This window comes from Myxocyprinus asiaticus, chromosome 5 (assembly GCF_019703515.2).
Source record: "Myxocyprinus asiaticus isolate MX2 ecotype Aquarium Trade chromosome 5, UBuf_Myxa_2, whole genome shotgun sequence".
Classification (NCBI taxonomy): Eukaryota; Metazoa; Chordata; class Actinopteri; order Cypriniformes; family Catostomidae; genus Myxocyprinus; species Myxocyprinus asiaticus.
In genome coordinates this window covers 52,216,866-52,241,788 of record NC_059348.1, presented here as the reverse complement: position 1 = coordinate 52,241,788, position 24,923 = coordinate 52,216,866, and the positions used below count along the sequence as shown (strand labels likewise).

The 24,923-nt window shown below is 37.4% G+C and overlaps 1 protein-coding gene across 1 annotated transcript in view; it reads right to left on the bottom strand.

The window, feature by feature from the left end:
• Positions 1–7,048: 7,048 nt before the first annotated feature.
• Positions 7,049–24,923, bottom strand: part of LOC127440678 (cyclic AMP-responsive element-binding protein 3-like protein 3-B) — a 37,292-nt gene continuing 19,417 nt past the window's right edge. Inside the window, exons 4-10 of the mRNA XM_051697415.1 lie at positions 22,388–22,521; positions 19,574–19,684; positions 17,521–17,627; positions 15,210–15,278; positions 13,649–13,733; positions 11,126–11,222; positions 7,049–9,698 (exon numbers count right to left, since the gene is read on the bottom strand). Of these exons, the coding sequence (XP_051553375.1) occupies positions 9,430–9,698; positions 11,126–11,222; positions 13,649–13,733; positions 15,210–15,278; positions 17,521–17,627; positions 19,574–19,684; positions 22,388–22,521 (872 nt within the window). The 3' untranslated portion in view covers positions 7,049–9,429. The remainder of the gene's footprint in view (positions 9,699–11,125; positions 11,223–13,648; positions 13,734–15,209; positions 15,279–17,520; positions 17,628–19,573; positions 19,685–22,387; positions 22,522–24,923) is intronic.

Sequence of the window (24,923 nt, the reverse complement as noted above, 5' to 3'; positions counted from 1 at the left end):
TTTTTTAACACTTTAAGTAATGCCTTAGGTATCATTAACTTATAATGAACTATATATTTTAAAGCATTTATTAATATTGGTTAATGTTAATTCATAAAGACTTGGTCATTGTTAGTTCATGTTAGTTCATTAAGCATTAAATAATGTTAACCCATACAACTTTTAATTAAAAAATATATATGTAGATGTTGAAATTAACATTAACCAAAACTAATAAATGCTGAAAAAAGTATTGTTCATTATGTTAACTAATGTTAATGGATACAACCTTACTGTAAAGTGTTTATTTATTTATTTATTAACTTTAGATAGTATTTCTGATGTCAAATTAGTATTAATAATCAACATTGTTCCCGTTGTGACAACTTACCCCACATAGTGTGCCCTGCTGGGGCATGCTGTCTCAAAAGGTCAATGTGTGTTCAGTGAGCTGCACTGAAAAAAAAAAATTACCTAAAAAAATGTGCTTTATGTGGTACCTTTTAAATTAACTGATTTTATTCTAGTCACAAACATTATTTCACATCACTGAATCAATCTGAATACTTCAGGTTACACCAACAAAACCAATGTCAAAGATTAGATTGGGTAGAAATTGCTCCTTAAGGTGACACTTGCAGGTTTTTACAGTGTGTATATATATATTGTCAGCAGAAATTGATCTTAAAATAAACCTCCCTATGGTAAAACATGGGATAATTTGCCCTGATCTCTGTGAGAACATACAAACTCTCACAAAAAAGTTCCCCCAAATCTGTTATACCTTCCTAAGGTATACATTTGGGCATATTAAAAAAAGTGAATTACTCGTCAATGTTGACATGCAAAAGCCTTTTGTGACTAAAGCATAGTAACTGGAACAGGTCTGAATTAATATATTAACTTGATACAGGGGCGTAGATTCCAGGGGGGAATCTACCATGATCAATGGAAACATGGGTAAATGGATCACGATGCAACCCCCCCCCCCCCCCCCAATGTTCAAGCCAAATCTACGCCCTTGAATTGATACCTCAGTTTATTCATTTTTTTGGGATGACTTATTCCAAAAGGAATTAATTTGTCCTCAAAAACAGTTTGTCCTGAAAATCATCTGTGTGTGATCTTTTAATAAAATAAGCTCAGCATGCTTATTCCTTTTGCATTTTGGAGTTTTCAATGAATTTGTTCTTTCCCTATGCATCTACATTTAGCAAATGATGCTTCTCTGTTGAACAGCTGTGTCACATTCGATATCCAGACTGACTTTGTTGTTGTTTTTACAGTCAGGGGCTGTTCAGACAGAACACAGTTATCCCGAAATGCATTTTTAACCATTATTTTTAACTTGACAAGGCATCTAAAACTGTGGCGCTCCTGCACAAGATGCTGAAAAAATACAACAGCCAAAGACTTCCGTCTAGCATTTGCTTGCCTAGGAAAACAATTGAAAACAGTGTGGTTGCCAAAACACATTTGGTGAGAACGGCCCCTTATTCCTGTCTTGTCTCATTTAGTGCTGTTTTTTCCTCCTAAACTTGCTGTACCGAGATTGGTCATGTGATTCGCAAGAACCAACAGCGCCAATGACATCAAACCTGGTGACACTACACTATTCGACGCCATTTTGTAGTGAAAGTAGTGCGAGTAGTATGTTTACACTGAAAATGCAGCAAATAGAAGTGTACTTTAAGTGCCCAGATGAAGCACTTTTTCAACCATCAAAATGGAGTGTGAGATGTTGGACACTTCATGCACTCAGTGCACGCGGCTTGCCATACATAGTGGAAAGGGCAGAGTTACCTGGCTGCGTTGATGGTCTGACTACACAGTTGTAAATAATGAAGAATGTAGCAGCTAGTGAAACTTCAGTGGATACAGCACCTTACAAATGTGAGTTGAATGCTTTAACATTACCCCAAGCTGTGTGAATATCTAAGTTGTTTAAGATACAAGTGTTGAACTGAGGTCGGCTAACATGCTAAAGCTAGTGGCAACACATCACATGCGTTTGAAACATCACTTCCGTCAGCTGTTAAATGGTGAATGCTTCTGTGTAGTAAAAAAAAACATTAAGTGTTCAATTTGGCATGATACTACACTTTGAAAATTCATATACTACATGGCTGAGTGCATAGTATATTTTGTAAGTGCATAGTGTATAGCATCGTTTGGGACACAGCAAATATTTTTAAATTGACTAAAAGCGCGAAGACTTGAGGGGAGTTTACAAAGCTATAGTATGGCTTCAGAAGACTTGGAATATAGCAAATGGACTACTTTTATGATACCTTTATGGTGCTTTTTGTCCTTTTTGGAGCTTGGCCTGGAGGTCCACTTACATGACAGTTTCATGTGAAAAATGAAGGATGCGCAAGGACTATGCATTATGGTTTAAAAATAAATACACAAATAAATAAACATTTATGAGAAAAAACAAACAAAAAAACACTCAAGCATCTATTAATGCACACTTCATAGATCCGACAATGAATGAGGAAGATGGTGAAGGAGTTCTGTGGAGTTTGATGGCCGTCAACATTCGAAAATGGGTCAAATTTCTCAGAAGTTCAAATTCTGCCTGAGGTCTTATTGGTATGCAAAGGGAACATGGAATTAGAGAGAGAGGTAGGAACTGGCGAGAGATCAGAGAGAAAGAGAGAGAGCGAGCAGTCAGTCATAATGGTGAATGTCGTGTCCTCCCTCTCAACTTTGTTCTTAGAGAGGAAGAACAAACTACTTCGCTCTGGAGTCCATGGAGACATCGACTGATCATGCTCGAGGTTGGGGGTCGATCAACTTTTCTTCATGGCAACAGATGTGTTAATTGAGTTCATTTCAGGACAGCTTCCTTTGACTGTGCAGACTGTGAGATATTTAGGCAGGGATTGAGTGGATTGTTTAAGAGGCTCTTATTGAACATTTAGACCATGTGATAGGGTATTAACAGCAGTACCTACTCCCCTCCCTAAACAATTGAGGCTGGAGTATATTTGCACTCAAGCAGTGCTGGCATAATCTTGTTCATGTGCTCAAACACTTGTCGTCCATCTTTTTTCCGCTCCCCTAGTGGTGGCTGGTTTAAATACACAATTTTCCTGCCTTTGCTAATTGGAACAAACCATTATTTTAAATAAAATTTAACCCTCACCTCCCCATTCTTAAATACAAAATCTTTGAATAAATACATTAGAATGAGTTAAAATGAGAGTTTAAAACACCAATAATTACAATAAATAGGACAGATAAAAACATTTGCACAATTAAACCCCAATAAATACTGCAAAATGGAACACAGTAAAATTCTGTGATGGAGAGCAATTCACAGGCTCTCCATCACAGACTAGATTTATTCATGATATGCACAGAACCCAAGACAAAATATTTACAGCATTCCAAATGGAAAGTTTTTCGTTAGAAATCAATTTTAAAGGATCCTAATTGGTTTGATTTGTAATACTCTAGTAAGATCTTACTGGATAAACTGATTCATAAACTGATGACACTAGGCAGTTAAATTAAATGAAAGAAGGAGCTATTGTCACAGCCTGTCTCCCTAATGTTTTTCCTTATTTTGAAGCATTCCCCTGGACTATATCTCCCAGAATTCATTGCCCTTATCACACCCATCTGTTCCTTATCATCCTCACCTGTCTTCCATTCCCTCATTAGTTCCTTTTGTGTATAAATACCCTCCAGTTTTGTTCATTCAGGGTTAGTTCTCGTCTGTGTAACACTTGTATGTTAGTGTGTAGTTTATTTGGTTCCTTGTGTTATCCATGTGGTTATTACCTTCCTCTTCTTCATTAAAGAATTGATCCATCTCATCTGCAAATTGATCCATCTCATCTCATCAGCTCTACACACAATACGTGACAGAAGAACTGACCAACAAGATGGATATACTTGTAGTGAGAATCCTCCTCCTTGAACAAGGGGACCGTCCAGTTGAGGATCACGTGCGTGAGTTTCTCCAGCTGGTGAATTTGGTGCACTATGGAGACCACTCTCTTGTGGTTTTCTTCAGGGCTGGTCTCAATAGTGCACTAAAGGAGCTAATGCCTCCGGCGGATCCTCACTGGATGCTGCTCGAATTCGTGGAGGTGGCTCTGCAACTTAGCGGCTCACCTTTCACTGTGGGTGCGGAGGATGAGGTCTTTGTATCTCCTCCCACAGTGGATGCCCCCCAGCCTTCCACAGCAAATGAGCCAGCACCTATGCCTGTAGCCCCACCCGTCCCAGAGCCAGTGCCTGTAGCCCTGCCTGTCCCAGAGCCAGCTCTCACGGAGCTTATAGCCCTTGCATTGATTCCCGCCCTGATTCCCACTCTGACTACCCTTCATCCTCCGCTGGTTCCATCCAGCGCCTCTACTCCGCTGGTTCCATCCAGCATCTTGGACTCGCTGGTTCCATCCAGCACCCTAGCCCTTTCTCCTCTGCTGGCTCCGCCCAGGACATTGGCTCCTCCTCCTTCCTCTGATCAGCCAGTTCCCCTCACATCGCCAGCTCGACCTTCGCCCCTTACGAAACCACGGTCTAGAGGAACTTCAAACCCTTTGACTCTGCCTAGACCCTCCGAGCCCTGGACTCTGCCTTGGCCCACCAATTCCTCATCACCTCGGCCCTACATCCCCTTGTCTTCACCATGATCCGTCAGCCTATCGGTGTCACCGGGGTCCCTCGTCCCTCCAGCTCCGCCTTGGTCCATCGGTCACCTGGCTCCACCTTCGGCTCTACCAGGGACCTCCTTCCCTCTGGCTCTCCCTTGGTCCTCGGGCCTCCGATCCCCCAGCTCTGCCTTGGTCCTCCGAGCCTTCGCTGTTACCTCTGTCCTCCGAACCTTCGGTGTCACCCTGGCCCTTCGAGCCGTCGGCTACTCTCTGGGCACCAAGTTCCCTGGCTCCACCACTCAAGTCTCTCATGGCTCCACCTTCCACATTAGGGAGACAGGCTGTGACATTACAGGGGGGTAATGTCACAGCCTGTCTCCCTAATGTTTTTCCTAGGACTTATTTTAAAGCTTTCCCCTGGACTATATCTCCCAGAATTCACTGCCCTCATCACTTCCATCTGTTCCTCATCATCCTCACCTGTCTTCCATTCCCTCATTAGTTCCTTTTGTGTATAAATACCTTCCAATTTTGTTCATTCAGGGTCAGTTCTCGTCTGTGGAACACTTGTATGTTAGTGTGTAGTTTATTTGGTTCCTTGTGTTGTCCATGTGGTTATTATCTTCATTAAAGCATGCAAATTGATCCATCGCCTCATCTCTACACACAATACGTGACAGCTATAGCAAAAAGTTTCTTTAAAGTCTTTTTGATGCCCAACAGGGACATTTTGTTCTATTTATAATCACAATTTTATATATATATTTTTTTGTATTCAAGTCATGCTGGGAAATATGTGTCATAAAGGATCCAGTTTTATTTTCATGTTTTTTGTGGGGTTTATTTAAAAAACCTAGGAAACCATTTCCAAATTCAACAGACCATATTTTCAAGAAAAGCCTATAATTCTTTGTTCTCAAGTTCTCCAAATTCTCAAGTCGTTTGCTTTGCAATACTCTGTTTCAAGTAAATCTCACTCTTTGTCTATATTTTAATCAAACAATCTAGCACTGTATTCAGCCATGCTTTTAAAAGTGTATAGCATTTCAATGATTTTTAACATACTTAGTCATGCACCACATGACACACAGAAGCCAACTTGCAAACAGTGAAACGATGCAAGCGCATTAATGGTTTATTTACCTGTGAAATGTAATCAAATTAGCAAATAGATATGACAGGGTTTACTACTTTAGGACTGATACAGGACACATTTGAAAGAAAATTAAAAAAAAATGTACCTACAAGCTAGAGCACTAATCTTTATGTTTGAACTGAGTGCAAATGTAGAATTTACTTAATATTTTCATGTTCACGCTTTAACTTATTCAATGTAAGTTCTTAATCTTTTCTGCTATATTTACTATATCACAAAATAATGTTACTTTATTTATAAAATTGTTTATCCAGGGTCATTTTTAACATAACCCAGGGTAATCTTGTTTCATGATCGTACGTGATACATTGCTTATACTTTACATTGGGTTAGTAATTTGTATAACTTTATGACCCAGGCTTTAATAGTGGTGCTAAGCCCCTTTAAAAAATAAAAATAAATTATTAATCATTGCTTAACCCAGGGTTAATATATATGTGTATATATATATATATATATATATATATATATATATATATATATATATATATATATATATATATATATTTAACCCAGGGTTTAACATAATGTGAAAAGCCTTGCCTAATCCTACTGGATGTTGTGTAATTTGTATTGAAAGTACACATGTATTGTATTAAAATGATGTCTTACTGCAAAAGGAATTCACAGGGGGAGTTTTAAACTCTAGATTTTTCTTTTTAGATCACAGAGGCCTATTTTAACCTATTTTTAATCCTAATAGTTCTATTTGGAAATACTTTGTCTTCTAAAAGATAGTTTTTGTAGAAATTACCCATTATTGGATCCTCAAAGATCATTTGAAATTGATTTAGTCATATCAAATAATATCTTAAACTTGAAAATACATTATTTTTAGGTAACATGACAAACCATTTTTATAGAGTGAACGTTCCAAAATGAATACTCTAAACTTTCTCTTAACTATGTAGTTCTGATTATAAAGCTTTTATTAAGAGAGATTGTACTAAGGAAGTCCAAATTAGAGACTCCTGGTTCTTTGTGTCTAATATACTGATGAATATACGACTTGAAGCTCAGCTATATATCAAACTTTGATTTCAGCATTAAATCAAGCCAATATCTTCACTTATCAGTTGGCCAAATATCAAGCTATGACTGATCGGATTTAATTTTTAGCAAATGGATATTTTGTATTATAATATATAACCTAAATAATGCAATTATGTCTAAAAACTAATTTTAAAAGCTCAAATAAGGCCATAAACGGAGCCCTTTTCAGAAATAAACATTTATCAAAGTATTGGACATTGTGAATGTGAATGCCGAACCATTGTCAACAAGAGGCTTTTCAAATCTCACAGACATTTTTATTTAAGACGACTGGGATGAAGCAATACCCACACAGCATTTACACACAATACCAGTGGTCATTTATTTACAACTGGAAATGAATCTACATTCAGAAAAAAAAAAAAATACATAACATTGAAGTCAGTCAGCATCTTCTATCTTTTCGAGATTCTTCTAAAACCATTTACCTTGAGAAAAAGAAACCCTTTCTCAACTCTTTCTGAACTCCTGAAAAATGAGCTATGGTTTTTTTTTTCAGAGCTATTCCTTAGTAAAATTCGATATACTCAATGATTCAATTATGCTTTTCAAAATGTCAAAGATATCAACTATTTAAAGAAACCCACAGGGATGGAGAGATGTTCAGTAAATAATGTCTATGCTCCCCCTTCCGTTCCTTCCAAGGTTACACTGCATTTTGTAGAACTCAACCCAAGCAGACTGAAAGCCAGTGGTGCTGTGTTTCGATGCAGAAGGACTGACCTCATGAGCTGGTGGAAACAGGGGTAATTGTTATTCCTTTTTGCCCTCTCCTCCACCTCTAAAGCATATCAACAATTAATTTCTGCACTTGAAACATGCATGCACGTTGGAGCGAAAGGCAGTGGTGCTTTTTAACAAACTGACACCAATAAATGCCCTTTACCACTGTTGATTTTACAGTGTCAATATGTGCAGTAACTCCACGGGCCCAATTATACAGATATTTCCATTGTTAAGCAACAGCTGCAGGTTTACGAAGGTCGACTAAGGAGCAAGAGAGTGAGTACAAACTGACCAGGGGTAAATGCCTCTGAGAACAAACTACAGCTTTCTTTTCTGGTTATTTATGCAACCATTAAAGAGTTTGCAGCCGCTTGTTATAAATAATATTTAACAGATCACGAATCTATTGCATGGAGCCACAAAAATTGTTGTTTAGAATTCAGGAACCATGCTTGACCGTGAGTCACATTGCTTTAGGGAGTTCTGTGCACTGAACAGAATGGGTTATAGAATATGATTACATTCAAACACTTTTTCAGAGACCTCTCGGATTAAGATTTTTGCATTATTAACACAAAAGGAACTGCAACATGAAGTTTTTGTGAGGACAAGTTGGACCTCATTCAGGAGCTGAAATTGGTCTGATCGGGTTGTCTATGCTGAGACTGAGAACTGAATATTGGGTTTGGCATTAATGCCAGCAAAAAGAACGCAAGAGCTAAAATTTAGCGGCCAGAGTTGCTGTGGCTGCATGCAGTTGCTTGCTTGATTTGCCGTCTATTCATCAATCTGAGTTCATCAAACAGCTGAGGCAAAAGTGATCTTTGCAGAGTGACCTGCAAAATGCTTGGCAGGAACTTTTCTCTTGTTGCGATGTGCAGCATTGAATGATTACTCTCTTCCCTAAGGTTTAAAACACAGGCCAAAATACATCTAAGTTTTGGCGCAACCTTGTGGATACTGTTTCCTAGTCTCACCCTCAGATCGCATGCCTGCGGACTGCTCAAAGTCTGTTCACTTGCCATCACATGTATTTTGCACACAAAACAGCAAGCTCTGATCCGATTGGCTGGGCTTACCCAACTTCCGGAACTAAAGCACACCGTTTTTGTTTTTTTGTTTTTTTATCAGTCTGCCTCAAAACTAAACTGTGTTTAAAAAGTGGCTACTAGGTTGATACAATGGACACTTTTTTTAGGAAGAATTAATTATTGGATTTACCAAAGCTTATCAAGTTAAAACTAATTTGTACTTACTTGGCGAACAATTATGAAGAAATTCACTAATGTTTTTTGTTGTGCTAAGGTTCATTTGGTGATATTTTTGCTGTTCGCACACATTCTTGAAAATCTTCACCATGGAGAACTCGGCTAGTGGAAGAGCGTTGATGATTGGTTAAAACTAATTGTTGGGAAGTCATGTTCCTTATTTATTTCCACAACAACACCACACATAGTAAAATTATTTCGCCTTTAGTTTTTTCAGGAGAAAGAAATTTCAGCTTCTTCCATTACATAAATTCGGCTTTAGTGGCATCAGATGTCTCAAAGACATACTGCTATTTTTTTCTGAATAATAGCTGCAAAATAATCAGTACTTTTAAAGGACATGATTTCTGACCACCAAGTCTACGCACATTTTCTGCTATTTTTTTCAGCATTCTCTGTGCAACATTTTGCGGAGACTGCTGCACCATTGTTTGAATTATTCCTTTTTACACACCAGTCTTTTATTGTGGTATAATCTATTCCAGAAAACCCGCCCCTAAAAAGCATAAAACAAAACGGACTGTGATTGGTCACTTTACATGTCAGTCAGACAGTCTCGTCCTGTCTAAGTGGGCGGTTCTTGGCCAGAATAAGCTGCAACATGGACTAGCGGCCTTTTGCCGATAGTCAATCCCGCCTATCCCTTCCTGTCTTTCTGATGATGCAGTCCTTTCTCTGGGTGCATTATCCAGTTCAGTGTGGCTGCGTGACCCGTTATGGGGTCACCGTTGTGATGCTCATGGTCTCCATGGCTATGGTTGTTAAGCAGGGAGTCCATGTCGGCATACTCAGGTCTGAGCCGAAGTTTTGCACGAGGCGAAGAGGACACGTCAGCATCCCTTTCCACGGAGAAGCCGGCCTGCATGCTGTACACCTCCATCACAGAGCGCAGTGACCTGGACTGAACTGTAGAACAGATGGGAGGGTAAAACAGACCTTGTAATGATTCACTTCTAGTCTGGGCGTTAGTGACTCACAGCTGCATATTCAGTGTGCTTAGTCTCTGGGCTCCAGGCACTTCTTTTCAAGTAAAATCTTTCATTTATATGTACACAGAATCAACGTTAAACTTTCGCCCACAAGCTCTCTTATATATAAATATTAAAAAAAACTGGATCTTGGGTGGTTTTACCAGCTAGGTCATAGTAAGTGTCTGGATATGCTGCAACTCTCTGGGATAGCTCACACAGAAATGAAAATTCTGTTATCAGTTACTCACACGCATGTTGTTCCAAACCCATATGACTTACTTTTTTCAATGGATGGGTTTTGAAGAATGTTCTCTTCCAAGAGGTTCTCTTCCAATGAAGTTCTGAAATCTCACTTGTCCTTGTACATATTCAACCATGGTGCGTCACTCTCGGTTATGAGACACAAGAAGCAATGTGTTTTGCCATTACTGATTTGATGTGCAAAGTTTGAGTATACAAGAAACATCTCAGCAAACAATGACCTAAATATCGTTCTCTCGATAGCTCGACTTGGAAATGAAAAGAGAGCTTGTTAATTGGAACTGAATTGAATCTGGAGTTCTGAATCAATAACCAACCCTATTCTTCAATGGTTATTCGCTGCACTATTGGCTCAATAAATAATAATTTTCTAATGAAGAACTGTTTTGGCTGTTTAGGGTTCTTAAGTTGAGCTAAATGGTTCTTTGGAGATTAAAAAGCTATTGATATTACATTATACGTTTTTCAGATCAGTGCCTGTACAAATCTGGTTTGATTTTTAGCGTCTCCTATTGCTGTGTGTAATCTTGTTGTGTTGTGTGCTGGCAGAAAGTGAAGCCAATGTTGTCAGATATTAAAACCGAGCAGAATATGTGAAAGGTCAAAAGAAGAGTTGTAAAGAAAGTTTCTTCCACATGCAAAATTAATGCAGGTGAGAGTTCTGAGAATTTGTGAAGAGCATACATTGGATAATGTCTGACAGCTTTCTGATCGCTGTGACTACTGTTAAAGTACAGAAGAGCTTGAGAATGCTCAAATGTGTGCCATAAATTGTCTGTTCACTTCAATGGCGCAGTCTTGTATACAAGACGAGACTTTGACTTGTTAAAGGAAGCCTGAATGTAAATTGGGTTATGCTCTGACGTTGTCTTATTGCTTATGTGTAAAAAGTGTAATAAAGTCTCTTTTTGTAAAATGCAGCAGTTAAGTTGTTTTTTATTGCATTGCTGTGCTAAGGTGTTCCCGGTGGTTTGGAACAATATTGGTTCTACGGGTTTGGAATGACATGAGAGTGAGTAAATGATGACAGTTTAAATGTATTACTTAAAGGTGAACTGTTCCTTTAAGACCTCTGTCAGTTTACCTGTGAGCTGTACTAACCTTTGGCAGTGCCGAAGTCCGCAGGGCCAGTGGCCCTCCTGTGGGAGATGGGCTGGAGGCTTGGGATCAGAATGAGAGAGAAAGAGAGGACCAGCACCTGGGAAAAAAAGACAGAATAAATGAGAGAAAGTAAATAAACAGGTCTCTGTATGTGGGTCAGCTTATGTTCCATATCCTTTGAATGTGTTTTCTCTGATCAACACCATCATTACAATAATCTTCCTCATTCTCCCTCTTGTTCTCTTTTTTTATTTCTGTAGAAAGTCTAGATCCCACAGAGGGATTTAATGCAGGCAGCACAAAATCTACTTACATGATAGACAAGCAGATGCTGTAAATAATGAGCCACATAATTGCATCTTACAGTAGTTTGCCAAATGAAAAAATGTAAATGAAGACTGTCCTTTACACTAGTCAAGTATATCACAATATCCTTCCTTATATAAAAATAATGATAATGATAACTGGGACCATTATTATTTGTATTGTTCTAAATATATTTATATGCCTATTAAAATTATAAAATAAATATTTGTTCATTTGTTAATATTTGTCTTTCCTTTTCCTTCCTTATTTTCCCTTTCTTCCTTTGTCCCTTCCTTCCTTCCTTCCTTCCTTTATCTTTCTTCTTTCTTCCTTCTTTAATCATCCTGCCTTCGTCCCTTATTTATTTCAATTCGGAAATGTAACCCCGCCCTGCAAGAAATTGAATCCTTTCTTTCTTCTCCTTTTTGTCCTTTCCCTTCCTTCCTTCCTTCCTTCCTTCCTGCATTCGTCTCTTATTCCTTACATTTTTTCACTTCTTTCCTCCCTCCTTCCTTCCTACTTTTCCCTTCTTTTCTCCCTTCTTCCTTCCTTCCTTCCTTCCTTCCTTCTAGAAACTGATCAAAGTCTGCCATCTTGAAGGACATATCAATTCTTCTATTTACATATCAATTTAAAAGCACCGTGAGGAGGCGAGGATCGAAGACGGAGGAAGCTTGACGGAGGACACTTGAGCGAGGAAGCCAAGGAGCATCCTATGACGTTATGTTGTTGAAACGATCAATTGATATTTTCAGAATAAATCCAAATAATTAAAAATGCACAGTTAAAGTATATAAGAAGTATGGTTTATTTAAACAGCAAAGGTTAAACATGAATTAAAACTGTTGTGTCAGATGTGAAGGGGGAGGATAATTTACACGTACGCCAGGTGCTTCGATCAAAACGTATTCCACATAAGATGCTCCTTGGCATTTTTTCTTTTCCTTAATTGAATATTGTTAATCACAAATCACATAAATGCATCTCAGCCTGTTCTTAGTCAGTAATATTGCAAATGTCCCAAGTAATATCCAGACAGTTCATTTCTTTTATCTCGATGGCATCACTGTTCATTTGAATTCAAACACTCACACAGTGCCTCCCAAGTCACTTTCTAAATGATTCATTCATCTGCACCGGTCAGATTAATTCTTGGATTTATTAATAAAGTGAATGTAATTGTATTGGACAGTGCATCTCAACGATGCAGCAGAGAGCTAGCCAGTGAATGGAACCACATAAAACTTTGTGATTATTATTTATTTTTTAGATTTTCTAGTACAAATCTAAAAACTAAAAAATGGAAGCAACTTAATGTGTCTGTATAATTTTATTGATCAGTGGTTGCTCTTTTGTATCTAAGGAGACTCAGTGAAGTTCTCAGTTTCATTTAAAAATAAACTTTTACAAAATAAAAGTTTAGAAAAGATGTTTTCTTTAAATTACTATAAATGATAAATGAAGGATAAATGAAAATGGACAGAAAACAGACAATTTTCAACATGTGGTGAAAGTAAGAGCTATACTGTAAAATCATTTGAATGGCATAGCACAGATGGCTTGGCCTTGGAAGAAACTGATGAGAAATATTTCAGTTCACACTGAAATCTCTGACTTTTGATGGCAGATTATGGTATCTTGTCAAATCAGAGCACAGTTTGAGACAATGTTGAGATCTGCTCTGAAACTGTAGAGGAGACACATGTGAGATTACTAGGTCTCCATTAGCTCTCCTTTTAATCTTATTGCTGTCTCAGAGAAACAAATGAGATACACAATAGTTCCCATTTGTAATTTTTCTTTCCTAATGACATGACCTACAGCTCATTGTGAGTTTCATATATTATAAATGAGTTTTATAAACAATTTTCATATTGAAGGTATGATAAGACAATAACGTAATCACAAGTAATGAGAAAAGAGTGTAACTTCATGTAGCCATGCTGATGACACCTGTGCAACATCTCTGTGCACTGGTCAATGTGTCACTAAAAATTTAGTTGATTTCTTTTTCTACCTTTGCTCCAGCCTTTCCAAATGTTCACTTTGAAGCTGACTTTTGATTTGTGACTAAAAACAGCCTCGAACAGAATTCACAGCATTAGACTTTCTTTCTTTCTTTCTTTCTTTCTTTCTTTCTTTCTTTATTCCTTATTCTCTGAACTCCTCTGGCAGTTCAAAGCTCTCCTTCAGGCTCCTCCTCTGCTGTCATCTTACCAGGATGCAGGTGCCAGTTTGAGCAAGTTTACTGGAGCTGTTCATCACCAGAGACTGCAGACTACGCAGCTGCTCCATCAGAGACCTGAAATACACACACACACACAGAGAGAGAGAGAGAGAGAGAGAGAGAGAGAGAGAGAGAGAGAGAGAGAGAGAGAGAGAGGGAGAGACAGCATAAGGGAGAGTGAGTCCCAGTTCAGAAGAAATGGTAATGAAACCTTCACTTGATATGACCTTTTGGAACTATAAAGCACACAAAGTGGAGCTGTAAAAGAAAATGGTTTAAAAGGCCAAATATGCAGCGAGTTGGAGGATCTCAAAGTGATGCAGAGTGTTTTGAAATTGTCTGGATTGTTAAAGTTTTAATGTTGAGTCCATCAGACCAGTCAGTCCTGTAGCTTTCCCTTGTCTAATCCTAAATGAATGCTGATGGAATTACTGGATGATAATTATTTGGAACCAGTCCTAATGGGATCAAGCAAGAATCCTCTTAGAATTAAAAACAATCCTTCTGGATAAAGTGAAGTTCTGAAAAAATAAACATACAAATTTTGATTTAATTTTATCCATCAGGATCTTATGTAATTCTTGATGGATTCTTTAAGGACTCTTGTTTAACCCCATTCTGTTTAATTCCAAATTATGATGGAAACTCCATCAGCATTCCTTAAGAATTTTTTTAACAAGCGATTGAATAGACCCACTTTATATTAGGTGGCCTTACCTACTATGTACTTAACCATTTGATACAATGTACTTATTATGTACATACGTGTTGTTGCATTGTAATTACATTTAAAGTACTTGCATGGAATTACATTTGTAGTTACTCTGTTAACTTTACCCCTAACCCTAACCCAATTCTTACCGCAAAACCTAACTCAACCCCTAATCCTAACCCTACCCTTGCTCCTAAACCTACCCATACCTCAACCTCAGTAGCAGCAAATCTGGGAATTTTGCAGAACAACAAGCAGTTACACAGTAAATACATAGTCTTGTATGTATTTAATGTTAGTACATAGTAGTTAAGGCCACCTAATATAAAGTGTCACCATTTCCAGGTTAAATTCTAATTACAATGGTAATGTAGTACTAGTTTGTAAAGAATGGCACCATACTCCCAAAGAAGTATGAACGTAAAAAGCAATGCTATAAACATTACAAGAAGCATAAAAAACTCTTGGGGTTTTACTTCCACATTCTTGCACATAGAAAATTAATTAAGAATTTGTTAAAATACGTATTTTTTGGTAAACTCTGGACAGATTCTCATTATTAAGGGAATGAGTAACAATTTCATATTTGCTAATTTTATGAAACATTTGTGCAATGTTGGCATGTGGCAGTAGCTTGGGCATAATAAAAAAAATAGTTCTGGCTCTAAAATTTTATTGGATGAGCCATGCCTGATGAATTAAATTCCGTATTACATGCAATGAAATGTAATTGCTACAAATCATAAAATCATGTCAATAGCCCACAGGTTTTAAAGAAAGGTGAGGTTTATAGCTAGGTTGTTAGGGCGCATCTGATATTATTGAAAAATGAGACATACATGTTGGTCTTCTCCAGCTGTAGGACTTTCCTCTGTAATTCCAGATTCTGGGTGCTGCAGGCAGCCATCCTAGACAAGAGAATATAACTGGCTGATTAATCACACTGATAGACTTGACTTCCAGTCCAATCACAAACAAACACCCACACACACACACACACACACACACACACACACACACACACACACACACACACACACACACACACACACACACAAACCCTTTCTGGAGTACTTGTGGATGGTAGCATCAATAACACTTAACGATAATTCAATATATTAATTACTGGTGGGATAGTATTTCTGCCCACTTTGCCCAGGGATATACAGTATATTTTAGATGCTGCTTTGCTGTTATTTACTTCCTTTTACCAGCCAGTGCAGGTGTTACACAACATGTCTGAATTAGACTTCATTAAAAGTTTGTTTCAAATTTAGTCTAAAAATTTTGTAGACCTTATTAAAGTATATTGTTTCGGTCATGCACGACTCAATGCTTTATCAATGGTTTAAATATTCACTCAAACCACATAGTAAAGTTATTAATTTGTTGCCTCTTACTGGCACGAAATTTTTGTTTTATAAGAATGGTCACTAAATGAATCAGTGAAAAATCAGTGAACTTCAAAATTCAAAAGATTTAAATCATAAGTTAAATACCTACAGAGAAATACCAGCTGGAGTTAATTCACTCCTCTAAATAAATGTTGCATTCATTGTAGTAATAGGTCTTTGTGGTTTTTGATATAACTTTAAGCTATAGAAACTGTGAAATGATTGATATCACTGTGTAACAATTTTTTATTTATTTTTTTTCTGGGTAGTAAGTGTTATTTCCTAATTGCTTATGCCTCAAAAGTATAGAAAATGGCTATTATTCCGCACAAACTTTGCTTTTGTGACCAGGACAGTGGTGTTTTGAAATGTACCTATTTCCAATGAGAAAACGGGTGAATTTGTGTCTTTTCATTCACATAAAGTCAGAAAAAAAACAATATATAAATCCAAATTAACATGTATTTATACTAAAGTCATATTCAAAGCCGTGCTGGTCCATAATGGTAACAAGTACCCGTCTCTTCCCCTGGCTCACTCGGTGCACCTCAAAGAGGATTACAACAGCATCAAGACCTTGCTGGACACCTTGAAGTATGATGAGTACGGCTGGGAGGTCATAGGAGACTTAAAAATGGTGGCATTCCTGATGGGTCTCCAAGGCGGTTTTACCAAGTTTCCCTGCTATCTTTGCCTTTGGGATAGCAGACACACCAAGGTGCACTACCACAGGCGGGACTGGCCACAGCGGACCGAGTTCTCTGTGGGGAGGAACAACGTCAAGTGGGAGCCACTGTTGGACCCCCGGAAGGTGCTGATGCCACCACTGCACATCAAATTGAACCTTATGAAACAGTCTGTCAGAGCTCTAGATAAGGAGTCGGCAGCCTTCAAGTACCTTCAAGACTTCTTCCCTACGCTGTCTGAGGCAAAGGTCAAAGGAATGATTTAGACAGATCGAATGTGTAGCCAACAAATAGACAGTTACTATAATATATGGTTTGCCTATATCTTAAAGTGGTTTCCATTATTTTTTTATTTTTATTTTTTTTACTTTATAAGTGTTTATTATAGTAAATGACAATATTCTGAATGAATATTAGCTGGCTAATAAAATGTTAACTGCCCAAATGTGTCCTCACTCACTGCTATGTTCCTGCAGATGTCTGTTAGCATCACACGCTAGGTGAAAGTACACATGACTAACTGCAGTATGAATAAAAATAACGTCAAAATGGCTGTGGCATTTCACTGAGTGCATGATGACTGTACCGCTCACTGTGAAATTAGTTTGTCCTTTGGACAGACAAACCCCACGGCTCTTCCTTAAAGGGGTAATTTCATGGCCGAATTTGGTGCGTTAGTGTGTTCTAAATAATTTCCCCAGGCTCTCTGAGGATATTTGATTCCAAGTTAAGATAAGTTCAAGCCTGGATTTTTAATGACTTTCGACCTCAATTTCAACTCCTTCAAGTTTACTTAATAATGAGTTTGGCTTTGATGTTACATTTATTCAGACAGACGCTACCTCAGTTTATTTACACCAATAAAAAGCCACCTAAGGTCAGTTCTTTTATTTTAAGAAATCATTATAATCAGTGGGGCTTGAATGATGTTTAGATTGGATTGAAATAAAATAATATCTTGGTGGTAAAGCATTTGGTATCTTTTTAATTGTATAGTAGGTTTTTACTAATTATTACATTCATTACATTGTCAGACAGACAGACAGACAGACAGACAGACAGATAGATACCTGTCCTCCAATCCATCGACGTATTCCTTTTTTTTCTTCCGACTTTCCTGCGCTGACTGCTTGTTACGGATTTTCCTCTGAATTTTCTTCAAAATCTTCTCTTCATACTAATAAAAGCATGACAGAACAGCATGTCAAGATGTTACGCTGTATTCAGCTTGAAATTAGATCAGACCATATTTTGATGCAAATCTGCCATTCATTTGGTATGGATTTTATTAGAAGAATACAAAAGTATGTTAAGCATCAGGCGCCTCGTGAATCTAAATCAAACTGGCTTTATCAAGTCATTATCACACACACACACACACACACACACACACACACACACACACACACACACACACACGTGTTGGTGCAGCTGTCCTTATGAGTACTCTCCATAGACATAATTATATTTATACTGTTCGAACTATAGATTCTATCCCCTAAACCTAACCCTCACAAATAAACTTTCTGCATTTTACATTTTCAATAAAACATCGTTTAGTGTTTTTTTTTAAGTGATTTGAATTATGGAGACACTAGAAATGTCCTCATACAGTAGTATTGCAGATGTGTTTGGTCATGTGACCTCAGGGCTCAACAGAAAGGATTTTTCTGCTGGCCTGGCCATGCCATAGTTCGGAACTTTTGCTTGGCCTACCAATATTTGTACTCAACCCACCACAAAATATTATACATGTTATTTTTTGCAACGTATTTTATATGTTTCCAAAAGAAATATATTTTATAACTGAACTATAAATAATTTCTTAATCAGACTTTTTGTTTTCCAGTTAAAATATCTAAACATGACATGAAAAATAGTGACGTTTATGTTTAAAACAAGAAATTTAACAATAAATAATTTGCCAATATGGTAAGAAATATACACTTGCTTTCCCAGTGAAGTTTATTTTTCTTACATTGTTTTTACACTCTATAACATTTTTACACTCATTTTTGTTAGATTTCTTTCAAAACAAGGCTTAATATCTTAATAATATGTCAATTTGCATCTGAAGTAAATGTGTCTAGTTTTAGGAATTATTAGATATACAGTATTTACTGGAAAACAAAAACATACTGTGTAAGAAAATATTTTTTTGCAGTATAAATGTTATACTGTAAATATATACATATATATATATATAATTTATTGTTTTTAATTGTCAATAAAAGATCAGATAAAATGCAAAAAGTATTTTCTTAATCAGTATTTTTGTATTGTTTTCCAATAAAACACCTAAATATCCTTAAAACAAGAATTTTCTATTTGTTTACTTGACAAGCAAAATTGCATAAGATAATAAGACATGTTTTCAGAGAATGTATCTTGAATAAAGTTTATTTTTCTTATACCACTGTCAAGCAGATGTTCTCACTTAAGTGCAATTCTAACCAAATTTAGAGGTTTATGCTTAAAACAAGATAAAACTATTTGCAAATGGGGTAAGAAAAGCAAACGTACTTTCCTTTTGAATTCAGTTTATTTTTCTTTTGCTATTGGCATTTATTTGTCTTTTTTTTTTTTAAAGCATTAGCAAAACTAATTTTTGTGTTATATTTCTAAAAACAAGACTTAATATCTTGTCATTTGGCTTCATCAGTAAATGTATCTTGTTTTAAGAATGTTTAGATTTACTGACTTTTAGTTTTAGTGGAAAATAAGACACATACTGAGTAAGATTTTTATTTTGTATTATTATTTTATTTTTAAATTTTTTTGCAGTGTAAATGTTAAGTTTTCTTAATCAAAAAGTATTTAAGTAGTTTTAAATTTCAATAATCAAAATTATACACTGCAAAATAAACTGTATTTTTTTTTATCTTGTTTTCCAGTTAATCAATATCCTTTAAACTATCCATTATAAATCCTAAAGCAAAATTGCATAAGACAGTTAGACATGTTTTCAGAGAATATGAATCAGATTTAAGTTTAGTTTTCAGCAAAAATCGAACAAAATTTTGAAGGATTCATGCTTAAAACAAGGAAAAAAAACAATAAAAATAAACTTAATTGAAGATATAGTGTATTTTCTGAAGAAAGATAAGTGTGTGTTAAAAGTACCTTGTTAAGAGGCAGCTGGCTGGGGAGACTGACTCCTTCTTTGGCTAAAAGTTTCTTTTCATCTTCACTTAGAACCAGATTCTGCTGCAATTGCTGGGCGGATGGTTTTGACTACACACACACATACATTTACATTTCACATTCAAGCTCAAACTTTAATTTCAAAGTTGGCACCTTTGGCACACTATTTTCATGCATACTTGTAATTGTAGATACAGTATGTAAATTGGGGCACAAACACTTTCTAAGATGTAGCTGTCACAACCAGTGGCGGTTCTAGCTTGTATGGCGCCCTGTGCGGAACCCGCTTCAACACGCCCCCAAAGTTGTTGAGGGGTGGGGTGATTGTATAAAAGTTGTTGACGGGAGGGGGGGGGGGCTGGGGGGGGTTGTGTGGTGCCTTGCACGAAACCCGCTTCAACACGCCCCCAAAGTTGTTGACGGTGTGGGTGCCTCGTGCCCCCCCCCCCCCCCAAAAGAGCCACACATGCCTAAATCAGCTACTGGTCACAACAAATTATGTCAGACTCAGTTGTTTGTTTTTGTACAGTGGAATCTGTTTCCAGCTTAGCATTACAGCATAGAAATCACAGTTAATGCATCATTAGCCCAGATACAGTGAAACAGCATCTGTGGACATAATAAAGTCATGTGGAATGTGCTAACAGCTCTCCAGTGTATTCTGTGATTAAATATAATGTTCACAGGTCAAAGTCATTACCAGAATGCTATAGAAAGAGCTGTTTGATTGAACACATTCTACTTTCCATCCAACACACAGCTCTCTCTCTATACTGTATATATTTCTCTCTCTAGCTCTGTTACAAATCCTAATGAGCTGCCTTGCTGTCAACCTAAAAGCAGCTACCATCTAAGCGGCCATTCACACAGGACACGTTCTGGAACTGCACTATTTTTTTTAAATTGTTGGGTTATGGACGTCTTCGGCCACTGCAATGTGTCAACGTGGCTTGCTTTTTTTTCAGCGTCTTGCGCTATAAGGGTCACATTTTAACGATGATTTTTAATGCCACATTACAGTACAAAAAAAAAAAAAAGATTTTGGTATAAATAAAGTAATAACATTTCAAGAATAAAGTCACAACATTACGAGATTAAGTAGTAATATTTTGAGAATAATCTCATAATAGACCAGGTACAAGAAAAAAGTCACAATTTTACGATATTAGAGTAGAAATATTTTCAGAATAAAGTCAAAATTACAAGAATAAAGTTGCAGCAATATAAGATTACAGTAAAGTTTTGAGAATAATCTCATAATAAACCTGTTACAGGAATAAAGTCAAAGTTTCAACAATATAGTCACAACATTATGAAATTAAAATAGTATTGTTTTGAGGGGGGAAAAATCTAAACTATGAGAATAAAGTCAGCATTATGAGATTGAAGTTGCAGAATTATGAGATTAAACTAGTAACATTTTGAGAATAATCTCATTATAGGCCTGTTACAAGAATAAAATCATAAAGTTTTGAGATTAAAATTGCGACTGTATGAGAATTACTAGAATAAAGTCATAGCATTATGAGATTAAAGCAGTAATGTTTTGAGAATAATCTCGTAATATGCCTGTTACAAGGATAAAGTCATGAAATTTCGAAAGTGAAGTCACAATATTACAAGATTAAAGAAGTAATATTTTAAGACGAAAGTCAAAATGACAAGAATAAATTCTGAGATTAAAGTAGTAATGTTTCAAAAATAATCTCAGAATAGGCCTGTTACAAGAATAGTCAAAACAGTACGATATTTTGTGAATGAAATCAAAATGAATAAATTGTAGCATTATGTGATTAAAGTCATCCCATTATGAGATGAAGGTTGTAATGTTTTGAGAATAATCTCATAATAGTCCTGTTACAAGAATCAAATCGAAATTACGGGATTAAGTTGTAGCTATATGAGAAGCGATTTTTTTTTTAGCCATTCTGGAAACCGTTGTATTAGAGCACGTGGAGGGCGGGGGGGAATCTTTATGCCGCCTGACCCTGAGCGTTTCACGGGAGCAGGACACCGTACTGGCACTTAAACGAGCATATATGGGCTGCCCTTTTCACACACACGATGACTGACAGGAGGAAAATCTTCTGATAGGCTAAACAAACGATCTGACCACGGCGCACAGACATCTTACCGAGCCTAGGAATCTGAACACTGCAGCAGAAATTTAGACCAGACAGAAAATTGCCTAATTTGTTTGAATGTGGCATTACAATGCTGTCGTACATTTTTAAGAAACAGTTTAACTTTGAAAAACATGTCTCACAAACCTTATCAAAAAGCATTAATGCTTGGATAAAACTGATTGTGGGTGTAGTTTGGATGAAACTTTCTTTCTCTTTCTTTCTTTCTTTCTTTATTTTAATCAACAAATTAATTTTTAAACAACACTGTGCCTAATATACACGTAGGTTTTGTTCACCTAGGGTGCTTTAGTTCATACTGAAGAAAATACTTCGGTTTCTTCCATTGTATAAATTAGGCTTTCAATGGCGGCATAATTTTCCTGCCTGCCTTGTAGTACACCCTTCCCATAAGGAGTGCCTATGATGCCTTAAAATGTCTCTGTCCCCTTCTCTTCCTGTGTGTCTTTATTTCTTTCTGTCAATATTACAGCTTCCTGAATTCCTGTTTTCCAGTATGCCAGCTGTCAGACATTTCCACAGCTCTCTCCTCGAGCCAGTTGTCATTAGCATCCATGTGGCTGTCATGCTCAGCTGTCTGTGTCATACAGAATGTTTGTCGGCTGTCTATTTTCTGTAAACATTTACATTTCTCTCTCTCAGCACTCACCGGTTCTCCGATACTGGAGAGAAGCAGGTCCTTAACGGTGAGCTGGTAAACTGGAGTTGGTTGAACTCTCTGCACTGTTGACATACACTCAGAGTCTGTCAGACGATCTGAGAGTAGACATGCCTCCCAATCAGCTTCATATGTAACACACACAAAAATAGAAGCATTTAATACTGTACATCAAGTCACTTTTGCTTTTATATCACAGTGTCCTAACCTACTGCGATGAGGTTTTCAGTGATGAGCAGTTTGTATGTCCACATTGAATGCAAAATTAATATGACACAATCACAGCTCATAACAGATCATATTTGATGTTTAATTTACAGTTTAATGGGATTTTGGACCAATAGAGCGCAATGGTCTGGTTCCGGAAATAAAGTCCCATTCATTTTTTCCAATAGGGAACTGATTTCAATGATAACCTTTAACGACAGACCTACCGTGAGAGGTAATTAATCAATGGTATATTCTTCCGTTGAAGCCATCAGTTTGCATTATTTCAACGTTTAATAACAGAATTTCTGGTGGAAAAACAACACTACTCATGATTCTGCCAAGAAAAACTCCACCAATCAGAGAATCACAGCAAACAAACTGCAGCAAAAGAGCTCTGCAGTGAATGCCCACTACCTTAGTTTTGTATATTTCCATCGTTTTTTTTATTGCAATTACATCATTCGAAAGGCTTCATGGGATCGTAGTTCATTCCCTCTTAAAGGAAGTTAAGTACACAGTCTTGTAAATTTGTCTTTTTGTCTGTTTTTCAAATACTTTTTTGCTTCGAATCAAAGTTTGCAATGTTGTGATTCACATCAGAGCTGGTTGGTTTGGTTCGTGGGCATGGCTAACAACATGAAATCTCTATGGAAAGAAAAATGAATGAGAAAAATACTCCCGGAACCGAGATGGCTCTTAAAGTGGGGGGCACTGTTGCGCTCTGTAAGATTTAATTGTGGGCGACTGGGCGGGTTTAACAAGCAAAACACCAAAGAAATGGAAACCACTTAGGAGAAAGCACTGCGAAAAGACAAGACGAATTGCCGACAAGCTCATCACCACACTGCATCCAAAGAGAAAAAGACTATGAAAACAAATAGATTTTGCAGAAAGACCTAAATTGTTTTTGCTGCAAAAAACATTTGCACTATTCAACATTAAAAATGACATATTTACATTAAAAAACTAACATTGTATAAAAATATATCAAAATCAAATCAAATCACTTTATTGTCACTCAACCATATACACAAGTGCAACAGTGGGTGAAAGTCTTGGGTACAGTTCCGAGCAACATAGTAGTCGTGACAGTGATGAGACATATACCAATTTACAATAAACATCAGATTTACACAACACAGTTTCCAAAACTAATATACACATAATTACTCAACACAATATAGAATACACAGTATACAATAAAAATAATATCTATAAATGTGCAGTAAATTTGTATAGTGTTGTATTGACATTCAGGCTGTCGGCTGATAGTCAGTTGCCAGTGTGTTGTTAAGAGAAATATAATTATGACAATCCAGTGTGAGATTAATAAAGTGCAGTGCTGATATGTGTTGATCATGAGTGATCAAGAGATCAAAAGTCTGATTGCTTGGGGGAAGAAGCTGTCGTGAAGTTGGCTGGTGCGGGTCCTGATGCTGCAATACCACCTGCCTGATGGTAGCAGTGAGAGCAGCCCATGGCTCGGGTGGCTGGAGTCTCTGATGATCCTCCGAGCTTTTTTAACACACCGCCTGGTATAGATGTCCTGGAGGGAGGGAAGCTCACCTCCGATGATGTGTCTGGAAGTTCGCACCACCCTTTGAAGGCTTTGCAGTTAAGGGTGGTGCTGTTGCCGTACCAGGCAGTGATGCAGCCAGTCAGGATGCTCTCTACAGTGCTGGTGTAGAAACATGTGAGTATGTGGTGGTTCATTCCAAACTTCCTCAGTCGTTTCAGGAAGAAGAGGTGCTGGTGAGTTCCTCAGTGATGTGGACACCGAGGAACTTGAAGATTTGAAGATGCTGACTCTCTCCACCGGTGCTCCATTGATGGTGATGGGGCTGTGTTCTCTGTCTTTTCTCCTGAAGTCCACCACAAGCTCCTTGGTCTTACTGACGTTGAGGGAGAGGTTGTGCCCCTGGCACCAGCGTGTCAGAGTGTGCACCTCCTCTCTATAGGCTGTTTCATCACTGTCAGTGATCAGACCTACCACCGTCGTATCATCAGCAAACTTGATGATGGCATTTGAGCTATGTGTTGCCACACAGTCATGTGTGTACAAGGAATACAGGAGTGGGCTGAGAACACAGTGTTGAGGGTCAGTGGTGAGGAGATGTTACTGCCCATTCTAACCACCTGGTGTCTGCCTGACAGGAAGTCCAGGATCCAGCTGCACAGCGAGCTGTTTAAGCCCAGAGCATAAAGCTTGGAGGGCACTATGGTGTTGAATGCTGAGCTGTAGTCTACAAACAGCATTCTCACATATGTGTTCCTTTTTTCCAAGTGGGAAAGAGCAGTGTGTACTATGACTGCAATG